This window comes from Eurypyga helias, unplaced genomic scaffold (genome assembly GCF_000690775.1).
Source record: "Eurypyga helias isolate BGI_N326 unplaced genomic scaffold, ASM69077v1 scaffold22711, whole genome shotgun sequence".
In the NCBI taxonomy this organism is placed as follows: domain Eukaryota; kingdom Metazoa; phylum Chordata; class Aves; order Eurypygiformes; family Eurypygidae; genus Eurypyga; species Eurypyga helias.
In genome coordinates, this window is record NW_010233070.1 from 1 (window position 1) to 25,575 (window position 25,575).

At 46.0% G+C, this 25,575-nt stretch overlaps 1 protein-coding gene across 1 annotated transcript; it reads left to right on the forward strand.

The window, feature by feature from the left end:
- Nucleotides 1-2,049: 2,049 nt before the first annotated feature.
- Nucleotides 2,050-25,477, forward strand: LOC104517074 (electrogenic sodium bicarbonate cotransporter 1; the record flags this gene model as incomplete). The annotated part of the gene is made up of 10 exons (XM_010161622.1): nucleotides 2,050-2,163; nucleotides 2,516-2,677; nucleotides 7,533-7,711; nucleotides 9,043-9,115; nucleotides 13,035-13,103; nucleotides 15,193-15,366; nucleotides 17,824-17,985; nucleotides 21,929-22,025; nucleotides 23,953-24,032; nucleotides 25,252-25,477. Coding segments are annotated over 9 exons (1,074 nt in total), but the record flags the coding sequence as incomplete, so codon positions are not given.
- Nucleotides 25,478-25,575: the final 98 nt, after the last annotated feature.

The window sequence follows — 25,575 nt, forward strand, 5'->3', positions numbered from 1 at the left end:
CCGGAGTTAAACCACGACAGCAGGGAAGCCAGGTTGCATTGGTTGAGATAAAAACATGGAACTGGTTAGCCAAGGTATGTCTGGGATCACATAGCTGTCACTCTCAATGCTTCTGGAGGGCATGGGTAAGGCAGCAGAAGAGACAAATGAGCCATAGTCTGTTGTGGGGATGTGGTAGTGATTTTAAAGGTGCTGAAGGCAACACTTCCAAGCCGAGATATGCAATGATGTAGCTCATCAGCCTTAAGAAATTGGAAGAGCTCTTCAGGCGTGTATAGTTTTAGCTGGCCATTTTCAGTGACATATACATAGCTTAATGTCCTGTACTGACTCTGGAGTAGGATGCATGGCCTTCTGCAGGAACCAAAACGACCAAAAGGGGCTATTAATGGTTATGTCGGAAGTCTCCCTGCTTATAGCCAGAGGGAGTAGTCAGGGAGGACAAAAGAAGCCCTCTGCTTTACCACTGAGTAAAAGAGGGTAAGAGTGCTGTCCGTATAGAAAGGGAGAACAGAGACGCATCTTTGATGTTATCACGTAGTGTTTGAAATACTCAGAAATCAGTGCAAAATCAGTGAACTCGGCAACAGTCCTCACCTGGCCTACCTGTTTCGGTAGGGACCTAAAGCAGAAATTCCCTTTCTTCTCTGGGGATCAGGTGCAAAATAAGGATGACCTGAAGAACCTCTGCATTGATCTAAACAAGGTTTTGCTCAGAGTTGCAGCTGGCTTACACGCACCTCTCTTGCACATCAGCTTGTTTTGTCTCCCCAGCTAAAGTTACCACAACACGCGTGTGAGCTGGCAGTTTCCGTGTGGACCAAAGCCATGTTTCCCTCCGACACCTGCCCCCCGCTTTTGGCATTCTGACACATGGGGATTTATCCTGCATGAATGTTTACTGCTCTGCTGTGTTACAATTGAACTTCTATTATTTTTAATAAAAAGTAAAAAAATTCCATCCGGGCTGGAATGCAGCTCAATTTATCTGTAACCATGTGAACCCGGGAAACCTGTAAGGAACAACAGCTCTGGAAAGTTCACACAGTTCCAGGCAGGCTCACTGGGTCCTGCCCAGTTAAACTTCAGTGTCTGACCAGTGGCAGCTTTAAGTTTTCATATTCCAGTGACTTCAGGAGAATTGCACTCTTAGGGCTTATTGAGGATTTAGCTGAGAAGCCTACTTTGTTTTCCTGTCTGCTTAGGTTGATTTATTACTTGAACAGAAAACAATGTAATCTCAGCCAGTCATACAGAACATCTCATCTGTTGTGAAATTTTGGGTCTTCCCATCTTCTAAAGGAAAGTTTGTGACTGTTTCCATTGTCTAGTGTAAAATACCATTTCTTCCCTTTCCCTTTTTTTTTTTTTTTTAATCTGCATTGCTAGATCAGTTGTATTAAAAGAACAGAGGCTGGGGATAACAAGTATTTTTTTGTTAAAGCCACATAGCTTAAGAATCCTGTGATAACACAAGAAGCTCAACTCATGTCAAAAAAGCAGTCTCTGGCCCTGCATAGAAAAACACGAATACGTTGACCCTAAAGAATCAGAGATCAGAAGACAAACAGAAGGAGGCCATGTTTTACATGTCTAAAAATGTCACTATTTTTTTAGGTTTCTTTGTAGATGTTCAATATCTGTTAATATTGGAAGCTGATCCTGAAAAGTCCCTTCAGACACTGCTGCAGAGGAACTACGTCTCCATAGCAGTGGTTGTTGGCTGCTCTCACATGTAACACCAGTGAGCCTGCCTTGAAGAATTCATGTGGGAGTTTCTTACAAAAGCAGTTTTCTTTTTCCTTAGGCTTGTTTTCATACTTCCATTTGGGCTTAATTGTTTGGCTTCCAGACAACGCGGTGAAGCACCAAGGCTCATTTAGGCAAATGGAACCAGACATGAAAATGCACACCTTTGTTTGTATGAAAGGAGAAACGATGAGTTTGTATTACCACCAAACGCAAGCCTGGAACGCATAGAAAATAGAGCATGGTTGACATGGTGTTTCATAGTGCTGACTACTGTTATGATATCAACTTCTCTTTCAGGCCCGGAAGCTCCTCAGTGACTTTGCCATTATCTTGTCCATTTTGATTTTCTGTGGAATAGATGCTCTGGTAGGTGTGGACACACCAAAACTAATTGTGCCAAGTGAATTCAAGGTATGTCATTGTTGGCTTGTTTGGTGGCCTTTGGAAGAGCTTCCCTTTTCCACCCATCTGCCCTGAATAAAATTACTTGCCCTCAAAACAGGAGAGTAGTCAGCTAGCTGGAAAGGACTGTTGTACTCAGATGATATCCTTTTCATTAGCATCATTTTGGTTGGCTGATTTACCTCCTAAATCCTGCCTCCATACTTTGAACCTTTTGTTGCTGGTAACAGGAAGCATGAAATTGTCCCAAACCTGAAGTATCCCCCTGTAGCCCCATTGCTGGAAGTACAAGTGTACTTTGGATGTCGTCACTCCTTTATTGCAGCTCTAATGCAAGCTTTCCTTTCCTTGCCCTTAAAAGCCAACCAGTCCTGAGAGGGGTTGGTTTATCCCACCTTTTGGAGGGAACCCGTGGTGGGTGTACCTGGCAGCAGCCATCCCTGCACTGCTGGTGACTATCCTCATCTTCATGGACCAGCAAATCACAGCCGTCATCGTCAACAGGAAGGAGCACAAGCTCAAGGTGGGTGCGCTTCGTGTCTTGCACAAGTGCAGCGAGCTGCCCGGTGCTTTTCCTGTGCTAGAGATGGAGGACAGCCTGTGGCAGCGTTGAACGTACAGGCCCCCTCAGAAACGTCATTGCTGGTGTTTAACAATAATATTTATTTTGTTGGCTGGCATAGAGGTTTTCCAGGAAACTGCTGATTCAGTTGAAAATCTTGAGCATTGCGCAAACAGCATTTGCCTTCCTCCTGAAGCAAGAACCCTGTGCAGGGCCAATTTGCCATGTCACGTTCAGTAAGCACTTGGTAATTCCGATTTGCTTCACCATTGTGCAGCCTGAAGCATTCCCACTGAAAAGTTTTGGGATTGCTTCTCCCTTTTCCTTCGCAAACACGTCCCATGCCAGAAATACTCGGATTTCACAAAATCAGCCATCTACTCCTTCCCTTCCAGGGGAAGGAAAGGACTTAGACCCATCACATCCTACCCACTGCTCATCTGGCAGCAACATGGCTAGAGCAGGAAGAAATTAGAGCAGCCTTCCTTTGAGATGCACAACTTCTGTTTAAAACCCCTTTTCATGTCAGCATAAAACCAAAATGTTTCTTAAAATCTTTACAGTATTTTGATCTTTCTTTGCCAGAACTTCACTCTCCAACTGTAAACACTGGAGAATGGCAAAGGAAACTTCTGAGTATAGGCTAATCAAAGTTTGTCTTGTAGAGAATACTGATGTAAACAACATCCAGCTGCCTTAATAACCTTGCTGCCCCTGCCATTTTCTTCGTGGTAATAGTTCTGTCTACCTTAGTAGGGGGTTGGATTAAGTTCATTTTAGAATCTACTAACCCTGACCCCAGAGGTGGCATTTGCTTTGCTAATTCTGCAAGACACTGCCATTTGAAGAAGTAGAAAAGGAAATAGAGTGAGCATCTATCCACAAACATGAAGTTATATCTTTGTCTGCTTTACATGCCCGTCTGTCGTGCTTTGCTTTTCCAGCAGGAGATAGGAAATCATTAAATTAGACACAGTCGGAAACTGGTTGATGTCTGTCATTCCTGATATTGTCTTGTGTAGGGTAAACACATGCTGTCCACTATGCCCAGCTAATATCATAGAGTCATAGAACCGCAGAATGGTTTGGGTTGGAAGGGACCTTAAAGACCATCCAGTTCCAACCCCCCTGCCATGGGCAGGGACACCTTCCACTAGACCAGGTTGCTCCAAGCCTCATCCAGCCTGGCCCAAACTGTTCATTCCTTTAAAACCAGTCCCCAGGTCTGCTGTTAAAAACACCTAGGAAGGACAGCATGCCGTGCAGTGAGGATGTCTGGCAGACCTTCTTTCTGGCATTTTTTTCAAGAAGGCATTCAAGAAGGTGATTTGGGCCAGCAGAAGGATATGATCACTCACTGGAGTGTACAAATGCACGGTGTTGTTAGTGCTGGTGCTTGGAATGGCCAGTCACTTCACAGGCTCTAGTTGTCTAGAGGAACTAGTCCCAGACTCATGTCCAGCTCACTCAAACCTCTCCTCTAGCATCAAATGACTCAACATCTAATTTTCCTCCTGTCGCCTTCCTCCCTCAAAGACACGGGCCTGTTCCCTGTCATCTGCTGCTGTTTTTAAGGGGAGGAAGTTGCTTTGTGATTATGGTCAGCTTTCTTCCTGCACTTCTGTCATGGACTGTAAGGGGATACTTTATGAATTGGATGCAGCAGCATGGAAAGGAAAACTAGGCTGTCCAGAGTGGGTCTACCAGGTCATGCACGGATCTGCAGAGAGTGCCCATTTTTGGGAGCTCAGGCTTGCGGTGGGGAGGGGTTGTGAGCTTGGAGGAGTCTCCTTGCTCAGGAGCTCTTCTTTAACCTGAGCTGGGACCTGATTTGCAGAGCACTCCGTTATAGCATCCAAGCCAAACCCTCTGTCACCTTATCATAACGGACAAAGTTTCTCTGGATCTGACAAGCCCCTATTACTGTGTTTGTCATGTGAGACAATCGCTGGCAGATGTTCCCAGCCATCGGCAGAGCATGGTCTCTCTGTGTCACAGCCACCCCTCAGTGGGTATGGCATGTCAGTGAGGTTTTGGGTGGCGCGACGATCGCAGGACCCTACCTGTGGTGAGTATGGCCAGAGATGGCCCAAGTATGGCAGCTCTGTTGGTTGTACAGTGTGGCAAAGTACAAGCAGTAAGCTGGAGAGATCTGGGACATACCAAGGGCATAGCCACAGTTGGATGTTATTTAAAGAAGAGCTTTATATCCGCTGACATGTAAAAGCCTAGGATGTTTTTAAAATAAACTTTCCAGACCGACACTATGCAGTTTTTCATGCCTGCAGGGTTTTTCCTTTCCCTGCATGGCCAGTTCTATTGAAAAATATTAAATTCCTGTAAAAGAAGACTCTCCCTTCCTGCTAACAGGACACGTTTCAAGTGGTCTAACCCGCTAAAGACTCCCTCAAAACATGGGTAACGCTGGGTCATTGTTTAGATATCTGCTTTGTCGGTTATATTGAGAGCTGCTGGAAATGTAACTGGAGCTTTTACTTGAAAAAGAGGAAGATGTTTCAATTCATATGATCACTGTGGACGTTAGACAACCGATGTGTGATTTAAGACCATCCTGAGCCTGACTTGGAGGAGAGAGTCAAGAGTAACAGGGAATGGGGAGGGTTTGTTGTGCGTAGCGATGAGTGCTGGCTGATGGTCTTAGGAGGCTGGTTTAAAAAAACCCTAAACCTCACAACCTTGCTTTTTTCCATCTGGATCTGGGCAGATGTATTCAAAACTGTGCCCATATCTTCCTCGGGGGAAGGCCAGTCATTGTCATGGTCTCAGTTGTAGGTCTCTCCCCTGCACCTAACTATGCAGACATCATTTTTTTTAATCACTGGAAGAACATATTCATTGTTCTTCCCCCATGAAGATGAGGCCCCTCATCTTTTCAGCTTATAGGCACTGAACATGGTTATGCTATCAACACTGGGTGTGCTTTTTTAGTAACAAAGTATAAACACTCCAGCAAAGTGCTGTTTAATATAAAAATTTATTTCCTGCTTCCTTTGTTACGGTTGTGAGCACATTCTTTTGTTTAACTGGGGGTTCTCAAGTCCAATCCAGCTACTCTGCACTAAAAAACACCTCTGTACATGAAATATGCTGTGGGCCAAAAGAAGGATGGTTTTTTTTTTCTGCCAGTGGCTTGCTGAAGTACTGGCAAGGTGTCATTGAGTGCCTGTTCCAGTGCTGCTACACAGCCAAGGTAAGCAGTGCACGTGTGAGGAAACAATGAGGATATTGAAGACGAGCTAGGCTGCTTGGTGACCCCTCCTGGGGTCATTTGTCCGAATCATTTGTCCTTTCCAATAAAATCAACTTGAACAGGTTTAAAAAAATGTTAATCTTCTTTAAAATAGCAAAACTTAGAGGTTTGTCTAGTGTTTTTCTGAAGATCCCTTTCTTTGGTGGCTCTTGTTTCTTCACTTCTCTTGGCATTTGTGACTGGTGGATTTCCAGTGTTAGTTCATGAAAAGATTTTTAAAATAGAGGATTAGAGGTCTTTAAAAAGAGGTAAAGAACGAGGGCAGCTCTCTTCTTTTGATAGGGTATAAGCCCATCATCTGCTTTTGTTGCTTTCCCCAAGCTGGGTGTTGCAGATGATGCCTCCAGCACCAGGCACGATCAGCCCGGCTCAGACCACTTGTGAAGTCCCGATTCTGAGATCCCACAGTTGCTTCCTATCCTAAATACAGGACTGGGACAGCAGAGGGCAGATGTTACCTTTAGACAGGCACCGTGTTTCTGCAAAATTGCTTTCAGGTAGACTTCATTAAGCCATTGCACTGACAGTCATTTTCCTACAGCTGCTTAAAACTAAAATTAGGCGTGGGGCTGGTTTTAAAGGGCGGGTTGAGTGTTTAAAGCTCTGTGCACGTCCAGGCTGTCACTTGCACAGACCCAAGATGCCTTGGTGCACAAAGGTACTGACCTTGACCTCCCACCACGCCGAAAGGCGTGCTGTGCCCTCGTAGCAGAGCAGTAGGACAGACGGCTGGCAGGGTGGCAAGCCGCTCTCCTGCTCTGCAGACGGCCTTCCATCTGCTCGCCCTCTCCAAACTGTCTTGCTGGGAAAAGGGGCCGTCGAGTTTCTGCACACGCTGCGGGGAGCAGTGAGGGGGTCCTGTGGTGCTCGCTGTTGGGTTTCTTTGTCACTGCATTACCTCATTTAAAAAATGGGACCATACCATTATAAAAATAGCACTTTGTAATGGGTTTCATTTCTGGTCTTTAAGAGGCAGTGCAGAGCTCCTCCAGAACACCATAAACCCATCGTAACCAAGATAGAGATATGTGTGTATATATTAAAATATATATATAGAGAGCGCTTGCTTATACTGTGTACAGGATATAATGTGTATCTCACAAAATACTTTTTGGTGAAGGTGGAGCTCTCTGATTGTCTTTAACTCACAGCTTGCTGTGTCACGTCCATCTGTTAAGAGCTACTTGACCGTTCACCAGGCTTGACCTGTACCAGCTCAACCCCCAAGCACTATATAGCGTGCCACGGTGCCTGCCTTTTGCCAGACTGCTCGCAAGCCTGCTGCTCTCCTGTGCTTGCTCTATCCTGTTGTTTTCAGAGCTTGCCAGAACTGTAGCACTTATCTGTTTCCCCTGCGGAGGCAGGTAGTTCATCCTTTAAGGAGCAACGTCTCCTACTCTGCTATTTCATACGATAATATCTGTTGGTCAGAAGATGCTGTAGAAGGAAATGCTGCTTGTTTGGTGTGCCTCTGCTCCTGGGCCAGAGCCTGGTCCAGTCCATAGGTGTTTAATTAAGCTGAAGGTTGTCCGTCTCCCTTCACAGAAAGGTGCTGGGTATCATCTGGATTTGTTCTGGGTGGCCATTCTGATGATCGTATGCTCCTTCATGGGCCTGCCCTGGTATGTTGCTGCTACCGTGATCTCCATTGCTCATATTGACAGCTTGAAGATGGAGACGGAAACTTCAGCCCCTGGAGAACAGCCCAAGTTTTTGGGAGTGAGGTATGTCAAAGCAGAAAGGCCTTAATTGCCTCATTTGCCTGCAAAGGTCAGTTTGTACTATAAACGGTCTTGTTTCCAGCAGGGTACATGGAGGTTTAGGGGGAATAGCTCTTAGATCTCCTGTAAGTCAGATCAGTTGTGCTTGCTTACAGATTTTTTTGACGGCAGAGGATATATCCCATTAGAAGTTTATCTGGCGTAGCCCTTGTGCAAATAGTCTTTCTTGCAAAGGAAGAAAACCGCTGTACTATGTGCGTGCCTGTAGGTGGGGGAGAGCCAGTGCAGATGTGTGGGAGCAAAGGGAGGGAAGAAAGGAAACTTCGTGCTGGAGCTTAGACCATTTCTTGGTCTGCTTTGGGCATGGATGTTGAAGTCACCCCAAAATACACAAGACTTACAGAGCAGGCTCTGGTGCCCATGGGACACTGCAAAGTTGTCATGAAGAATTTCGCGCTGCTTTCTTCGTATTTCCAAACCTGGCTGTGAGGTTCAACAGCACAGGTCTCTGGGAGTTCCTTGGGCAAATCCCTGTGTAACTCCTCAAAATTTTATTGGGCCAGATCAGATGCGGTTTTCCAGTGTTTGAGAAAGGAGATGAATTTACTGCAGATTTTTTTGTCCATGGAAATTAGACAGGCATTCATTAGCAAACATAACAGTAAAAAATGTAAATCTGTCATGCCTAGAGCAATCAGCTCTACTTATCAGGTAATTTTTTTCTGTATTTAGTTGCCTTAATTAAGTGGTCTGAGGTGCCGTCAATATCAGTACTCCTGGAAATCAGGCCACTTGTTCAGGTGACTAAATAGAAGTGTAATGGCCTAACTTTTGAGTACGCTGAAATATGACCAGCAAAAGTATTTTTGGATGTAGGGCGTGGCTGTGGGTGCCGATGAAGGCACGTATGCAGCACCCCACAGAGACCTGGACCATTTACCCAGCAGCTGGAGTACTATGACCAGGACTCAAAATATGCTACTAATCTATGAGTGGAGAGCGAATGATTTATTACCTCTTTGCCTGCTATAAATACTGCTGTGCAGAGAATTTGGATTGCTAGTTAACAGTTTCTAATGTTTAACATGTAAACACAGTCCTCCTTACGCAGTAGCAGTATTCTGTTGATCCACAAACAGCAGAGCTACGGCAGCATGCAAAAACTGATGTGGTGTTTGAAAAAAAGAGGTGTACGATGCTGTTGGTTTGGAGTTGCCAGTCTGCTTTGAAAAAGTGGCTGCAAAAACAGGTTTTCGGGCTTTATGTTGGTTTTGAGTACTCCGAAGGGGAATAAAACCAGAGTGAATGCTGAAGCTATCCTGCTGTTGTTTCAGGGAGCAGAGAGTCACTGGAGTCATTGTTTTCATTCTGACTGGTGTGTCTGTCTTTATGGCTCCCATCCTAAAGGTAAGGACATCACCTTTTCTGCTTCCTTCTGCTCGCACAGCAACTGTCAGGCTATTTTTAAGCTGCTAATAAAGCTCATCACTGAAGTGTGGAAAAGGAGATTAGTGAGATGCAGTTTTACAATTTTCTGGAAGCTTAAATACAAACTTTTTGGAAGGAAAAGGGACATCGTTGTAGTGCACTAGGTAGTAATAGCGACAGCGTTCTGGGCCGGTGGTCTTGGGGGCTGTGATTTTTTTTCATTTTAAGATTTTTTTCTTCCACGTTTGCATAAAGCGCAGTTTCCTTTTATTTTGCACTCTTACGCTTCTGCTGTGTGGTATGGAAAATGCATTGCAGATAAAGCTTGAGAGCCTACTGGTGGCATGATGGAAGGATGGTTGGCAATGCAGTAGAGCTGCTGTGTGGAATACACAGGTTAACAGATGGATATGTCGTTTTAAAAGTATATTTGCATTTATTTGACTGTGCGTACATCCTAACACATATACCTGAAGAAAATCCTCATTTGGTGCTTACTCAGAAGCTGTGTACACGGCCCACTGAGACGGGGTTTTTTGATAAGGGAGAACATGCAGATCTGGTGGCAATGAGCAGAGCCTATGGCTGATGATATAAGTCCATGGGTACAGCTGACCAAAAATTTTGGGACCATTGTCACTGCCGTAGTGGAGCTGTACCTGCCTGGTAGAGCTGCCAAGGCACACGCCTCAGCAGTGCAAGGCTCCTTCAGCTTGCCTGGCTATTTATTAAAAAAACAGCACAACAATCACATTTTCACCCTTTTAGGCTGGATCCTCTTAAAATAGCACATCCCTTGTTGCTCAGAAGTGACACCCAGCTCAGCAGTATGGAAAACGTGTTTCTTGGGGAAGCAGTGCAATTGAATGTGATTTCTTAATCTCCTGAATGTTTTTCTCATGAGTTTAGCCAAGGCTCTGGACAGATGTGCTGCTGATGTACCAGTTAATCTCGGGAGGTAGCTATTTTCCAAGACCTGAAATCTGTTGGCACGTAGCCACAGAGAAATGCATCCTTAGAGGAACATGAGATTGTAGAACGAAACTGGAAAAGCTGCTTATCGATGTCTTGATGAGGATGCTGCCTTCTCCGGGGATGATGATTTAAGTGGCGCCACGTGCAGGCATACTGTACAGCAGGAGATGTCAGCTGCAGAAGTCCATCTCCACGGACCCGTACACCGATGCTGTCAGCAGAAGATGTCAGTAACATACGCACCGAAACAGTGGCACCAGGCATCGTAACTGCAGGACAGAGCAGACAGGTGTCCGGGGAAGCGTTTCTGGAGGAGGCAAATGAGTTTTTGATCATGAGGAGGTTGGAAGCCACGGGGGCTGTGAGGCACAGTTAGATGTGAACCTGAAGGGGAGGAGGCAGGCAGAGAGCAATGATGCTGCCTGTGTATAGTGGAGAAAGTCGCTTTACAAAGTCAGTGTGTTCCTATTCTTGATTTCTAAGGTTGTTTTTACAACTAGCAATTCTTTTGTGCCTTGGTAACAGTTTCCTCCTCTGCGCAAACAGGCATTTCCGTGCCCTTGATTTAATGCCTGGTTGTAATAATTGTGTTTGTTAGTTCATGTGACCTTTCCCTGCAAGATCTCTCTTCCTCTATTCCACTGGGGTCTATTATTTCCTCTGTTATTGCTTCATTCATTAATTATTTGTCTGTGCTTCCCCTAAGAAGGCGTATGGGGAAGATCCTCGCGGGAGGACGCCTGAGGATAAACCGGCACGCTCCTCACCCACGTGCCAGCGAGAAGTACCTGGCAGCATTTCAGGACCTTTAACAAACTCCAGTGGCAGGGTCTCCTGCTCGAGAACTGCTTTGCTAAATGCATTGCAGAATATTTAAGTCTTCTCATGCCAGCAGCTAATTGAACACTAATGATCCCAAATTCAGTAAAACAGGCAATCCACAGAATAATTTCATCTTTGTTCTTTGTGGGTTTTGCAGTGTTTGCACTGGTTTTGAATGTCAGTGATGTTTCTGCTCAGTTATGGCAGATCTCCACAGAAACATCCTCAGCCCTGCTAGGAGAATGACAGTCACTTTCCTATAAATACATTTTTTAATTCTGTTGGCTAGCAGCAGGTTTGCTCGGAGTCCCTAAGCCAGCAACCCCGTCGTTAGTGAATACTTTGCCAAAAGAAAGACTTCCAAAATGGAAACGTCGCTTGCTACTCTGCAGGATAATGTACTGAAGTTTCACCTAGGGATGATTTACAGGACTAACTATTGTGGAATGGTGAAATAATATTTGGAAATTTTTCTGTTTCTTGAAGAACAAAAAGAAACAGAAGGGGATAGAAAGACAGCCATATAAATGAACAAGAAAGTAAAACTCTGAAAGCCCCCTACCCAACTTGCCGGAGAAGATATTACCTTGTCTCGTCTAATGCCTCAGATCCAGCGAGGACTTTGAATCCCTTGGACACCCACAACTGTGTGAACCACACACTGGCTCCCCATCCCTCCCTGCAACGGCACACAGTGATGGAAGACACAAACTCAGGCTGCAGAAAAAAAAAATGGCTTTTAATGTGAAATATCAACACAGCTCACTCAAGGAGGCAAATAAATCCAGTAGAAGGATGAATGAGCAATCAAGAAGCTCACAGGAGGTGATAGGGAATCAGGCTCAGGGGAGGGAAGGGGAAAGTGTAGGCAGGGAAGCTTTGGTCTGGGATGGCACGCAGCCTGGTACCTTTGCTAATCACGTGCCCAAGTGAACTGCACGCACTGGGGATCAAGGCCTCTGGGCTATGTGCGTGGCACTGTGTTTCTGACCCAGTAAACGATTAATAATGCGGTGGGGAACGCGATAAAATGCTGAATAACTTCAGTGCCAGGTTGGAAGATAAAGCGTCCCTATGGCAGCGGTGCTGGCCACGGGTTGGGTGGGAGCCTTGGGCTGTGGCTGCCATTCAGTGACTGCACAAAGGCTTTCCTTCAGCGACGGCAGCTCTTCCCGACCTTCCGACGTTCCAGTCAGTCCCACAAAAGCCATTACTCAGCTCCTGCGTGTGGTTAGTGCCCAAGCGTTCCCATTCACGTCACGACGCGCTGGCCATGCAGTTCTGTGGTGGGGCCGAGGAGCGCTTCCCCCTCTTGGCAGTCGTGCAGCGGCTTTTGCCATTGAGGAAAGCCTTGTGCTTCAGGTTGCTTCTGAAGATGCTCCTTCTGGGGAGCGTGGAAGGTGTTACCATGCGCCTTCCTCACTTCCAAAGGAAGATGTCCCCGATGGCAGGACCAGCAGTGGGGCAATGGGGGGCACTTAACACTTGGGGAAGCCGAAACTGGTGTTTGTAAGGACAGTTCTGGCAGTGAAGAAAGTAACTCATGGCCCTGTATTTGTGAATATTTATGGATTCATGTGAGTGAAGGACGGAGCAGTCAGAGATTTGGCTGGCATGATTGAGGTGGGACTCCAGAGAAGAGCCTTTCTGAAAGGATTTCCATGGCTTACTAAGCCAGACATACCACAGGATCAAGCTGTCTTTGCTTCTTTTCTACCCTCTGCTTTCAGTCTTGCCAGAAACCAAGAGGTGAAAAGCAGTTGGAAGCTTACTGGAACACCGCATCTCTTTAACTTGCTGACTGACTGGCACTGGCTGGCTTCGTTCCCTTTGGTTCTTGGAGAGACATCCAAGTCCCAGTGAAGTGGGAGAGCCCAGGGCTCGTTCAGCCCGTGCGCTGCTCCTCAACCCTCCAGTGGCTTCACAGATGTTACCACAGCTCTCAGAGCACAGCAGGACTGCTAGCTTTATTACTCTGCATTGTCCATTCCAAGGGGCAATTTGAGTTGATCTCGGGCTGGGAATTCTGTCCCCCCATGTGTTAACGCTGCATTGTGAATGGGGAGGTTGTTCACCCTGTTTCTTCTGCTCTTCCCCGCAGTTCATTCCCATGCCTGTGCTCTACGGCGTCTTCCTCTACATGGGTGTTGCGTCCCTCAACGGCGTGCAGGTGAGCCCCTCCAACGGCCGGGAGCAGACTCCCCACCATGCCTCTTCCAAAAGATGGCAATCATTAACCAGCACAGGGTTCCTTTCACAACCCTAAAGCCTTTCCCTTCTCCTTTGGCACCTCCTTTTCCTTCCCAGGAAACCCAGGGAGGGTAGGAACTGTTTACAAACATTGCCACAGGCTGGCTCTCCTGACACTGAGACCAGAGGGGCTGGAGCCCCTCTGCTATGGGGACAGGCTGGGAGAGTTGGAGAAGAGTTCAGCCGGGAGAAGAGAAGGCTCCGGGGAGACCTGATAGCACCTTCCAGTGCCTGAAGGGGCTACAAGGAAGCTGGGGGGGACTTTTTACAAGGGCCTGTAGTGACAGGACAAGGGGTAACGGGTTTAAATTGAAAGTGGGGAGATTTAGATTGGATATCAGGAAGAAGTTCTTCCTGGCGAGGGTGGTGAGGCACTGGAACAGGTTGCCCAGAGAAGCCGTGGATGCCCCATCCCTGGAAGTGTTCAAGGCCAGGCTGGATGAGGCTTTGAGCAACCTGGTCTAGTGGAAGGTGTCCCTGCCCATGGCAGGGGGGTTGGAACTAGATGGTCTTTAAGGTCCCTTCCAACCCAGACCATTCTGTGATTCTATGATCTGCTCAGCAGGAGAGCAGCCAGATCTGGGCCCTGCAAGCAATGGGGGTGCTTTGTGAAGACCCAGAGTCCCTCTTCTCCCCACTCCAGCTCAGCGATGCTGAGGACAGTGTGCACTTGCAGGGGCCCCCGGCTCACTCCCAGAATGGCTCGGCTCCTCTGCCAGGGCATCTGTCACAGGCTGAAGGAAAACAAAGGAAGATGATTTATGGCGGCGGGGTTATTCGGCAATGTTAACAAGCAGGGACATTGCCGTTTGCCGGGGAGGGGAAGCCAAGCCCCTTTCTTTGCCATTGAGGAAACATTACGTAAGGAGCCTTTCTCACAGTGCGGTGTCCGTTATTGGCCCTAGGAAGCTGGAAGTGGTTTTGTTGCTTTCTGGCACTATTAATTGTGGCCTTTCTTTTTAGCTCTTGGTTGTGCTCTAGTGGGAAAAGACTGCCTGTTCTGTGAGCACCATGAGAATTTCCTTGGGTATTCTTTAAAACGGCCCTGGCTTTCATTCACTGGTGTGAGATCAATCTGGTCTCAGCAGCAGGCAGCAAGCTGTGTTCAGGCATAGGACAAGGAGGGGATTGTAACGCTTGCCCTGGACTTGGTTCTCCTAGAGGGGATTTCCCCTGCTTCCCAGCCCAGGTGGTCAGGGCACTGGGCAGCTTGTTTTTCCCTCATCAAGGATGTTTTTCACTCGATGAGAAGTTCCGATTTTGTTTTAACTCCAAGTCCATCCGGTCCAGCATGGGGCAAGGGACACTGCTGGAATAGCTGCCCGTCTTCCTCTTTCTTTGGTTAGGTGCCTTTCTGTTCTCTAGTAGCGTGACATCTGCCCTCACTGATCTCTGCTCCCAATTTATTTGGAAGAATCAGCATTGCTTTTAAATGCTGAATGTCCTTCCTTTCTTTCCTTGGCAGGAGCAGGGCAGGGGAGGGTGGCTGGAGTGACACAGTTTGATGCTGACTGTAGTTTGGGTTTTCATCTTGTTTTCTCTGTTTTATGAGTAATGAAGCGCTCCCTTCCAAAGAAAATTCCTTGTGTCCACAGCTGCAGCGGATGAGGTCCATTCTTTTGAAGCCTGTGGAGGAATTTCCACCTACGTTCCTACATTTCATTCCTTGGTTTACACACTAATCACCAGAGCACATGGAGTCCTGCACCTTAAAATAAAGGCACCTCAAGGCCTTGCTTTGAGACATGCTTTGCTTTTGTGTCTCTGTTTCGTTGCCAAATACAGTGTAGACCTTAAACCTTCCCTTGAGACAAATGAGTTAACATGTTTAGCCCACCTAGCGTTAAGCACAAGTCGGTCAGGATAGAGGAGCTGTGCTGGGTTTTCTGCTGGGTTTCTTTTATGGAGGGAAAGCAAGTCGATTCAAGGTCATAGTGGAACAATGCTTTCATGTCTCGTTTTTGTGCATCCTGGGTTTCATTTAAATGTCCGTTTCTTTTCCTTTCCAGTTCATGGATCGTCTGAAGCTGCTCTTGATGCCTCTAAAACACCAGCCTGACTTTATCTACCTGCGCCACGTCCCGCTGCGCAGGGTCCATCTGTTCACCTTCCTGCAGGTGGTGTGCCTGGCTCTCCTCTGGATCCTCAAGTCCACCGTGGCTGCTATCATATTCCCTGTCATGGTAGGTGACGTTCTTCACAGCCGGCCCCCTCCACACGTGGTCACACCCTCCCATAAACAGGCAAATCCAACGCCTCCCTGTCAAATCCCTGTCTGGGATGTCTTCATTCACAGCATTGATGTAAGACTGCTCGTGGTCAGTGTTGTCGTGACTGCCTTTACATGAATCCTCTGGAGGAAAATGAGCCTGGAAAGTTAATTTTTTTCCAGAAAGGTGTAGTTAGTTTTGACCCTTCCTGGCTGCCAAGGTTAGATTTTCTCCTTGAGCTGCATGAATGAATGAGAGGTGCGTAGTTTTCTTTTTTTAGTTCACGCTAATTACCACGCAGAAAATATCTCCCTTGCTTTTAAATAGCACAAACTGACAAAACCAAGAGGGAGGCTCGCTGGTAAGAGTTGTGCCAAATGGAGGGAAGCGATTAGCTAAATCAAGAGGAAAAAAAAAGAATGTCTTTTTCCTTGAATTTGGGTAAAAAGACAATAAGGTTGATTCATGTGTTACATATCATCCTCAGATGTGAAAGCTTGTAGGATGCGTGTCCTCTTTCTGATAATGCATATCAGAGTCTCCTTAAAACTTATTTTGGATGTTGAGAGATAAAGCATTCATCACACAGAAGAACTGTTTCTTAAATATACATTCTGCAGGCAGCCTGACACTGTATTTCTGCATCAAGGAAGGGGATTAGTGCAACAGCTTTCTGTTTAGATTATTACTGGTGCTACAGACACAATAAGGCACTTACACCAAATAAAAACCAAGCAAGGGTTAAGGGGACTTCATATGTGCACTTTGCTTCAGGCATTGAAACCTGTGACCATCCTCCTAAACAAGGGAGCAGGGAGTAGATCCTTCTCCCTTCCGTGCCTGACCTGTAGCTCAGCACGGCCGTCGGGCCAAATAGATCGAGTGTGGAGCCAAGGGGTCCATAGCTGCACGCAGGGATTCTGCCAAGGCTGGCTTGGAGATGGGTCAGACCGCTGCAAAGCCAAAGCTTCATGAAACTCCCTTAAGAAATCTGGGCTCAGTGTCACCTAGTTTCAGGTTTATGGACAAGTAAAGTTTAAGCTGCAGGTGCAGTTACGAACTGCAGCGCTTATTTAAGGGAGAGAAGGAGGGAAAGCAGAAAACGGAGCAAGGGCAAGCATTTGTTCTCTGATGCTGGTGGAATGAGAAGAGACAAGATGATGCAAGTGAAAAAAACCTCAAACTGTTCTTGCTGGGACACACGCTCACATATAAAGGCGTTAACACTCAGCCGTTCCCACTGACATGCTGTTCCATTGCATTTTCGTGGCTGTGTTGAAAGCTGAATCGAAGAGCTGGGCACTCTTTGCCCATAATAGAGAGAATCTGAGCGAACCCTAAGTCTGCTGTAATATGTTACAATGGTGCAAACCCAGTGAAGGTACAGTCACAGCTTAGATGTAGCTGGATCCGATGACAAAACCTCAATTAGTTGCACTTATGAGCAAAAAGACTGTACATTTCCAGTTTGTGAAGATCCGGCCAACAGGCAAACCTGTTTACTTGAAGGAAAAGCACGTTTAACACAGAAGTAATACATCATGGGATAATGATGGGTGTCTACATGGCATCTTTCCACCCCCTGAGTAATTTCTCACTTCTGTAATTGCGTCTTAAGTTACGCAAGTCAAAGCTTGCGATCCTTTCCTAGAAATTGTGTCGTTGTTTATCACTGTTGGGAACAAACTCTTCATCATGAAAGCAGCCTTCGGTTGTCGGGAATGGGTCGTATCTTTTAGTAGCCAAGTCGAGCTTTCAGTCTGTTGCTGTACCCTTTGGTAAAGCACATATGTGATCTTGGTAGGCATCTGGTGGTGATGTTAAACCAGTGTCGATGCAAACACGTGTCCCTTCTTTTCCCCCCCCCAGTGCCTTTGATTGCAGTCTTGCACAGAGAAAGCTTTTCCTCCAGTTTCTTGCAGCCACAAGCCTAGTAAACTTCATGCTGCAAACTCTGAGGGCATGGTTTGGCCCATGTCTAATTTTTAGAGTTCTTACATCTGGGGAAGTGGTAAGAAAAAAGGTAAAGGTGATTGCTCAGGCTGCCCCTGTGAACCTGCATATGGAGGCTGAACACAAAAATAGATAAAAATACTTGGGTTTTCTCTTTATCCTTTTGCCTGATGCCTGTCAGTTGGATGTTAAAGATGATCTTTATCTCTACAGGACTATTAAGTGATTACATGCTTCTTCCTGTACGTTGCTCCTGTTTATTCTGACAGGAAGCAGTCACAGTTCACACTTTCAAGTTGATAGAGATATCCCAGGGGTTCACCTTGTTCTCTGTATGTTCATTTGCAACCAGAATTAAAGTGTGTGTGATTAAGAAGCAGCATTGAGAGGAATGCACAGGGTGTGCTGAACCCAGCACACAGGGTGTTCCCAATTAAAGGTAAAATGTGACTGAGAAGTCCCTCTCTGCCTTTTCAGATCCTGGCACTTGTAGCAGTCAGAAAAGCCATGGACTACCTCTTCTCCCAGCATGACTTAAGCTTTCTTGATGACGTCATTCCAGAAAAGGACAAGAAAAAGAAAGAGGATGAGAAGAAGAAGAAAAAGAAGAAGGGCAGTATGGACAGTGACAATGATGATGTAAGGAGCTTTCTGCTCTTGTCAAATTACTCATTTCTAGCTAGCTAATCCTAGGGGACAGTCCGTGCACCTCCCCAGCTCTGGGGCTGGGGACTGCCCAGCCTCTTTTGAAGCCAACCAGCTCAGTCTGTTGGTGCTGCAGCAAGTCAGCCCCAAACAAAACTTCTTTTCTTCATTGCTTTCCCTTTTCCAGATGTCACCAGCCTGTGGTAGGTGGTACTTCCATTGCCAAGAATGAAATCACACTTTCCAGAAGAGCACTAAATACCTGCTGAGATGTCATGCCCTTTGCTAGAATGCCTTTCATCACCTTGCCTTGTTCATCTTTTCCTCCTCTGCCTTTCTCCCCCATCAATGACTTTTACATTTTAGGAGGACAATGGTTTTCACCAGCACCTCTGTTAACTTCTGAATATATTCTGTTTTTCTTTTTTGGTACTTCTTAATGACTTCTTAGAAGCACAGAAAGATGTGATGTGTCATATTGCAGGAAAGACTGCTTTCTGTTGATAATACTCATGACCTAAATGTTTTCAAAGCATGCCTGCCCTTCTGCAGTGTACTCTTTGGTCCTACCTCAGGTTTGCAGCATGCCCTAAAATAGTGAAACATACCTGCTTATGTCATTACTAAGTGCGATGACCTGACTAGACCAGATCCACGTGCCTTAGACTGTTCTATTTTTTACTGTATATAGAAGAAATGTGGTCCTCATGCCTTTAAACACTCTCCTACCCAGGTCTAGTATGAACTCAGATTCTATAAATTTATATTGAAGTGCTAAACACACTGGTTATGTAGCACTTTGTATAGTAAGTGTGAACTGCCTTTGGAGAGCTGGCTGCCTCAGTCAGCATTACTGTGAGAAGGGAGCTAGGCTTTAATAGTTTTAGGCTGCATGGAGAATACTGAGCAGACTGTCACTTGTTCTGCTTATGTAACCATCCAGGATTCATGAAGAGGGGCTTTTCCTGTGATGCAGGCAGAGGTAAGACCACCTGAAGCTGGGAGAAAAAAAAAAAATCCCATTTTAACACTGCAGGAGAAACAAATGAGAAGGGATCGCACTCTGGGAGGAGGCAGGCAGCAGGAAAAGTCAGCTGGCCCTTTGCTGGGCATCAGTTGGTTCGCTGCTCCCTGGCCACCTGAGTTGATACCAAGTGAGTAACGACCCCCTCCCCAAGAAGCAGCTCTGAGCCGGTGTGTCTGCCAGGAGAGCTTCTTGCAGCAAAGCCTGAAGGTGACATCGCTGCCACCCAAGGGACACGGGTGCTGCAGGGTTGTTGTGCCTCACTGTGTGTTTGGAGGGTTTCTGCTGGGTGTCATCTGCATCCTTTTGGTACTGAGCAGATCTACCAAAGCAGCCCTCCTTGTGAGTCAGATAATACATCTGGTGTCTTCAAGAGGAAAACAGCAGCTCCAGGGACCCCCAGCCCATCCCAATGCCTGATCCGGCTCAAGGTTGGAAGGACAGAAAGGTCAACCTCGGTCCTGGTGGAGGACAAGCTAGCACCCGAGTCCTTTATGTGAGCGCTGTATAATACCTCTGGAGATCTGCGTTAGAGGCAACAACCTCAGGCTGTTCTGACAAGAGGATATGCAAAGGCCTTTCTGTAAAGAATATATTCTCTCTGGAGTAGAGCATATGTACTGCCAGAGACAAGACTAGGAATCTCTTAGGTGAGAGTGCAGTGTTGTAGGAAGTAGCCTGGACCCACAGCCTGCTGGATCCTAGCTGGGAAGATTGTCTCTTGTTTCAGACAGCAACCACCCCTTTCCTGCTATTCTTCCAGTTCCTGGGAGGCTGAGGGTGAGGGTTTCCTTCAGCAGATGACTTTTTGCAAACCAAAATGAGAGAGAACCCCCTACTTTACGTAGCAGATAGTCAGCAAAGGTTGGACTCCATCCCCTCCTCTTGACTGGTGTGCATCCAGCAGCGTTGTATCCTGAGCCATGGCTCTTGTGTATCTCCAGTATGTTTTAAGTTATCTCCTCTCTTCTCAGACTTTTCATGATTTTCAGGTACAGTAATTGATTTCATGGGTAAGAGAATTTATGCAAAAATGTTGGTTCTTAACTCTTCTTGGTTGTTTGGGTTTTTTTTCAGCACTTGCTTTTACCAGCTTCCTGAACGTAAATCATTATTGGTTTGATTATTTTCACCCTTTCTCTTCCAGAAATATGTCCCCCCCCAATTTAGTCCTGTGGGATTGGGTGGGCAATACGCAGATCAGAGTTCAGCGAAGAGAGTCGCTGGGCACTGCTAATGCCAAAGGTGTTAGGTGAGGGAGTACAGCAAAACCCAGCATCAGTGGCTTCACCTCAAGTTCTCACTGGGGCTTTGCTAGTGATCAGGGGCAGAAAAAAAGGAGCTTCAAAGAAAGACTTTCAGTCATCTCACCATTTTTCCCTCCAGCTTGCCTTTACAAAGTATGAATTAGTGCCACAAATTGCTGAATTTGCCTAATGGAAACTCAAGTACCTTGTTTTTTCTCTCTGATTTTATGTCCAAAACCGCATGATCCAAGGAAGGCCAGACATTTTTTTTAAATTTTGGGCTAGTAGATTTAGTTTCAGTCGGCCGTGCTGCATAATGGTCTTTTCTGCCCTTTGGGGCATTTTTTGCCATCTGCAGGTACTTTCTCTATTTTTCTGTTCATTTGGATGGTGAAGTTTAAAGTAGAGCCTGAGCATCAGCATTGCCATTCCAAAGACCTCTTACATGTGTTTCTTAGCACTGAAACGGTGGTGGCTGGAGCAGTTACCCAGCTCTTATGGCTCAGCATGGCCCCAAATGGATGGGGATTTTGGGATGGCTTTATTGCCTCAGTGCTTTTCTGTGGAATCATCTTTATTTGAGCTACACTTATCCCTCGGCCTCGTAAAAATACTCCTGAGGAAGCATTTTGCTATCAGAGTATGAAATACTGCACTGGACATCAGTTATGTTAAAAAATAATCCAGGGATAGCAGTCCTCTGGCCTCGGTAATGTTTTCCTGCCCTGACTTGAAGGTCTCCCTCCACCCCGGCGTTGTGCTTGGTGCTGTGTCTAGTTCTCTCCAGGAACAAAGATGTGTTAGTGTTTCTGGCAAACACCACCTTGCTTCCTTTGCCAAGTTATGCAATATCAGCTTTTCCTTGGTTACAAGAAGTTACTTTTATTTTAAAAAAAAAAAAGGGGGGGATATTATTCCAAGTACCTTCTGCTAAGGATAAGCAGGTGGATTATTGAAAGCAGTAGGGTATAAATGATGCTGGTACCCAAACTCAGCGGGGACAGCTTTTCTCTGCACTTGTGCCTCCCCTTGACTGGTTTGACATTTCTCCTGCTTGGCTGGGAGTACTGGATTCTTACGAGGGCTCTGGATTTGATGAGCTGTTTTACTGTAAATAGAGGTGTAATTGAGACCGGGTTTGACTCGACTTAAATAAAAGGGAGAGTTGACACAGTCCGGCCACGTCCTGTCTGGCCCTCATCCTCATAGAGCAGTTGGGAAGAAAAAAGGGATTTTAAAGAAATCACAGCAGGATAAAATGTTTTGATGAGCTTTCGCGGAAGCCAATGCCCACTATTTCTGCCTACGAATGCATTTTCCATCTGTATTTCCTGCAGCCAACTCCGAGGTGAATTGGACGGTATTTTATAAGCTGGTGGCAAAGGAGCTGGTGAGGTGGGGAAAGGGCAAGATAGCAATTACACAAGATTATTCTTTCAATCTGTTTTACTTTCCTAGCATGAAGGAAGAGGGAAGGTGGGGTGCAGTTGGGAACCGGTGGAAACCAGCAGGCGACTCAGCTGGACGATGCTTTTTTATTTTTTTTTCTTCTTTTCTCTTCCTCATTCCTACAGAAACTCTATGATGAATAATTTTAATTTGTGGGAGACAATAAGAGAGAGAGCAGTGAAACTATTCTAAGATCTTTTACACGTTTCTTTCACAGTCTGACTGCCCCTACTCAGAAAAAGTCCCAAGTATTAAAATACCAATGGACATCATGGAGCAGGAACCTTTCCTAAGTGATAGCAAACCTGCCGACAGTGAGTAGAACTAACCTCTTGCATGCCTGCTTGACTCTGACTTGCAGTACAACAATATATATATATTTAGAGTGATTTTTTTTAAAAAAAACCTTTCCTATTACTTGAGAAGTACTTTTTCTTGTTCTTTTTTTTTTTTCTTCCCCTCTTTTTTAATTTCCAGGCCTCTGATTTATGACAGATTTTGGTTTTGTGAGCTTTTTCCTTTGCTCGTTACAAAATTGATGTTGTTCCTTCTGGTGCCTCCAGCTTAAGTGCTTTTATCCAGCTACTAACCAGGTCTCTTGGCCACTCACGCTCTCCTCCTTTCTTTTCTGACCCTTCTTGTTTTGTGTGAACTCCGCTGAAAGTTTGATTTATTTTTTTCCTCTGAGCCTAGTGTTCTGGACTCGCAGCATGGCTAAACTGCATCGCTGTCCTGTTACTGTTTGTTTCCTTAGGTGCCAAGCAGTTGCAAAAATCAGCGCCTAAAAGAGTAATTAAACGTGTCATTGGTCCGCATTGCGCATTAATCTGACCGGGCAGTGATCAGTTGACCATTAACCTATTTCCCTTCTTAGGTGATGTGCTTTTGTGCTCTTCTGCTTCTTACGTTAATATCCGTAATTGATTATGATGAGCTTCATTTTCAGTCGGTTTTGCTTTTCCTATTGTAGTCTTTTAAGTGAGGAATCAGGAATGACAGCTGACCTTGGCTTTTTGCCTTTGCACCGACTTTTAAAAATCCTGCGAGCGCTGGGTGCCATCTGGAGATAAGCGTGCGGTTTTGTCATGAGGTGGAAGGGGAGGAATACGAATGATAGTGATAAATTAGTACTGCTGCAAGGCTGGTGATTTCTACAAGCAGGACCTAAATCCAGAGATCTTTAGATCCTTAACTTGAGTTGAAGAGGTGGTACCCAAGTCCCTTGCCTTTCGGAGGCATTTAGATACCTTAGGCAATCCTAAGCATTGCTCTGTCTTTTCTAGATACAGGAACACTTAGGGACTGGCGTTATAAAGCAAAGCCAAAGAGAAAAAGACATTTCCCTGACTATTTAGATATTCTCAGTGTTTTACTGATAAGGAAAAGGAGCAAAATCAGATTAAGACAACCACACAGATCCTCCTCCTTCTTCTGTGAAAATGCCCTGATGTGCTAAAACCAAATTGCATCCTGAGTGTTGTTACGGAGGATTTTATGATCAGCTGCACTGTTTTCCACATCTTTAAGGCTGAAATAGTTAAGGAAAAGTTAACTCTGCCGCAAACCTGTTTGTCAGGATGCCCTTTGAGAGAACGCAGGGTGAATCACCCATGAGCTGAGCAGGAGTTGGTTTGCGTATTCATACAGTTTTATAATCCAGGAATTTATTTGCTGTTTTTTGTTTAGAAACAACGCCAGGGATAAAAAAAAAAAAAATAAAAAAATCAGGCCCTTGGACTAGAAAAAGTAGCTGTAATCCAGCAACACTGTGCTGCTGTCCTTGAATACAACTGTGCTCTGCGATTCAGAGTATATTATGAATTTTACTGCTAACATAAGCTTTCCTTCAGCAATAGCAAGAATAGGATCATTATGAGCAGAGAGTGCACTTCCCCACGCTGGGTCAGGAAAGGAAAGCCTCCTCACAAGGAGTTTGAGTGTGATAGCGAGGAGCACAGGGTAACTAAGGAGGTGTAGATAAAAGGTAAGTGTCAAGACCTGAAGGTGGTGAAGGTCTTGGGAAAGGAGTCTCTTGGTCGTGTTCAAGGATTTTTATCTTGGAGGAGAGAGAGAGAAATTGAGTATTTTTATTTACAAGCTGTGAAATCCATCTGGCAGGCAGTCAGCAGTAAAAAAGCACTGGCAAAGGGATGAGGGTATACTAGAGAAACTGAGGCTGGGCTTGAGAAGCCATCAATGCCGCAGGCAGCGACAAACAAGATTTTTTTCCTTCCCCGACAGGAGAAAAATCACCAACATTCCTTGAGCGCCATACGTCGTGCTGATACAATTCCTTTCCTTCAGTCACACGCCATGCCAAGGTAAGCACCCGAAAGATGCGCTTCATAGTGATGCCTCAAGAGCACCCCAGCTACCCTCGGTATACCAGAAGTCAACAAGGCAAAGTTTCTGCCCCCCTGTAGGAAACTCTTACAGACTGAGAAAGTTCCCTCCGTGGGGTTGCAGCATCCCAGGGTGATTACCAACACGGCCTTACAGTGCTTGGGATGGGGAGGCCTGGGGGCTCTGCTGCCTTGGTTACACCCCAACTGCAGTTTGGGTGTCTAAACCCGAAGAAAGATGCAGGGCAACTGCAAGGAGTCTAGAAAACAGATCTGCAGGGGGAAAATTAAATGGATTGGGATTGCTTAGCCTTTAAAAAGCCAGAAAGGAAGACAGGCAGTGAGAGAAAATTGCTGTTATGCTTTCCTTCAGTCATGTAACAGGATGTTGCAAGGAGGAAGTAATCCATTTTCCTCTGTCTGTGATGGAAAATCGAGTAAAGAATAACCTTAAATTGCAGCAAGGAAGTGTGAAGTAACAATTTCTCAGAGCTCAGCCACAGCTCAGCCTCCTGGGGCCACCGTGGACCTCCCAGCGCCGGGAGTGGCATCTCCACCAAGGCAGCTACGGTCCTCTGAGCTGTCAAAGAGCTACCAGGCGTCGGAGAGTGTGTGAAATCCCTCTCCATGGCTGCAGACAGATTATTTCAAAGGCGGTTTATGAGTGTTGCCGCAGCTTGGTGTGAAGCACAAGTGTGGGGTACCTGCAGCTCCTCACTTGATGAAAACGGTGGTTCGTCCTACTGACATGAGCAGTGTTTAGACCAGCCCACTAAAATGGTCTTGTGTGATGTGCAGGCTTTATCTTAGGACCAGCTGCAACTGCCTCTCAGGGTATTTTATTATATCAGGCATCTGTGTGCTGCCAGTTTCAGACAGCTGTGTTGTATGAGCTAGTGCAAGGAACCGATACCCGCAGTCGAGCATTTGTTCCATTCCTGCATGTGACACTGGCTGTGGGGTATCCCAGTAAGTCCCAGGATCTGGGATATATTCCCCAGTTTATGCCAGTTGCCTCTCTGGTTTGTTTGTAAAATGCTGGCTTTCTCTTGCAAGTTGTAGATTATTTTACTTTTCCCAGGTTTGGGTCGCTGGGAAGCCGTGCTAGCAGGCGTCCTGAGCACGGCAGACCACATGAAGTGGCTGCGAAGCCTGGAGGTAATCCCCACACTCACCTTGTCTTTCTTTTTCTTCGCAGCCCTCCACGAACTCCAGTAAAAGTTGTGCCTCAAATTAGAATAGAACTTGAGCCTGAAGACAATGGTTATTTCTGGAGGAGCAAGGGAACAGAAACTACTTTGTAATTTGTCTGTCTGTTAAATCTTCTGTGGAATTTTTTGTCACTAGCCAAATATTAAAACGCTCTCTGCTCCCCACCTGCATAGGTAAATGAGACATCCCACGCTGCCCCTCCACCCTTGCCCCTGCAGATCTTCTCTGATCCCCCCTCAACCCTGTGTTCCCACACTGACCAAGACTCGGTTTGCCTTCTCTGTCGCTTCGACGTGCACGCATCCCTCTC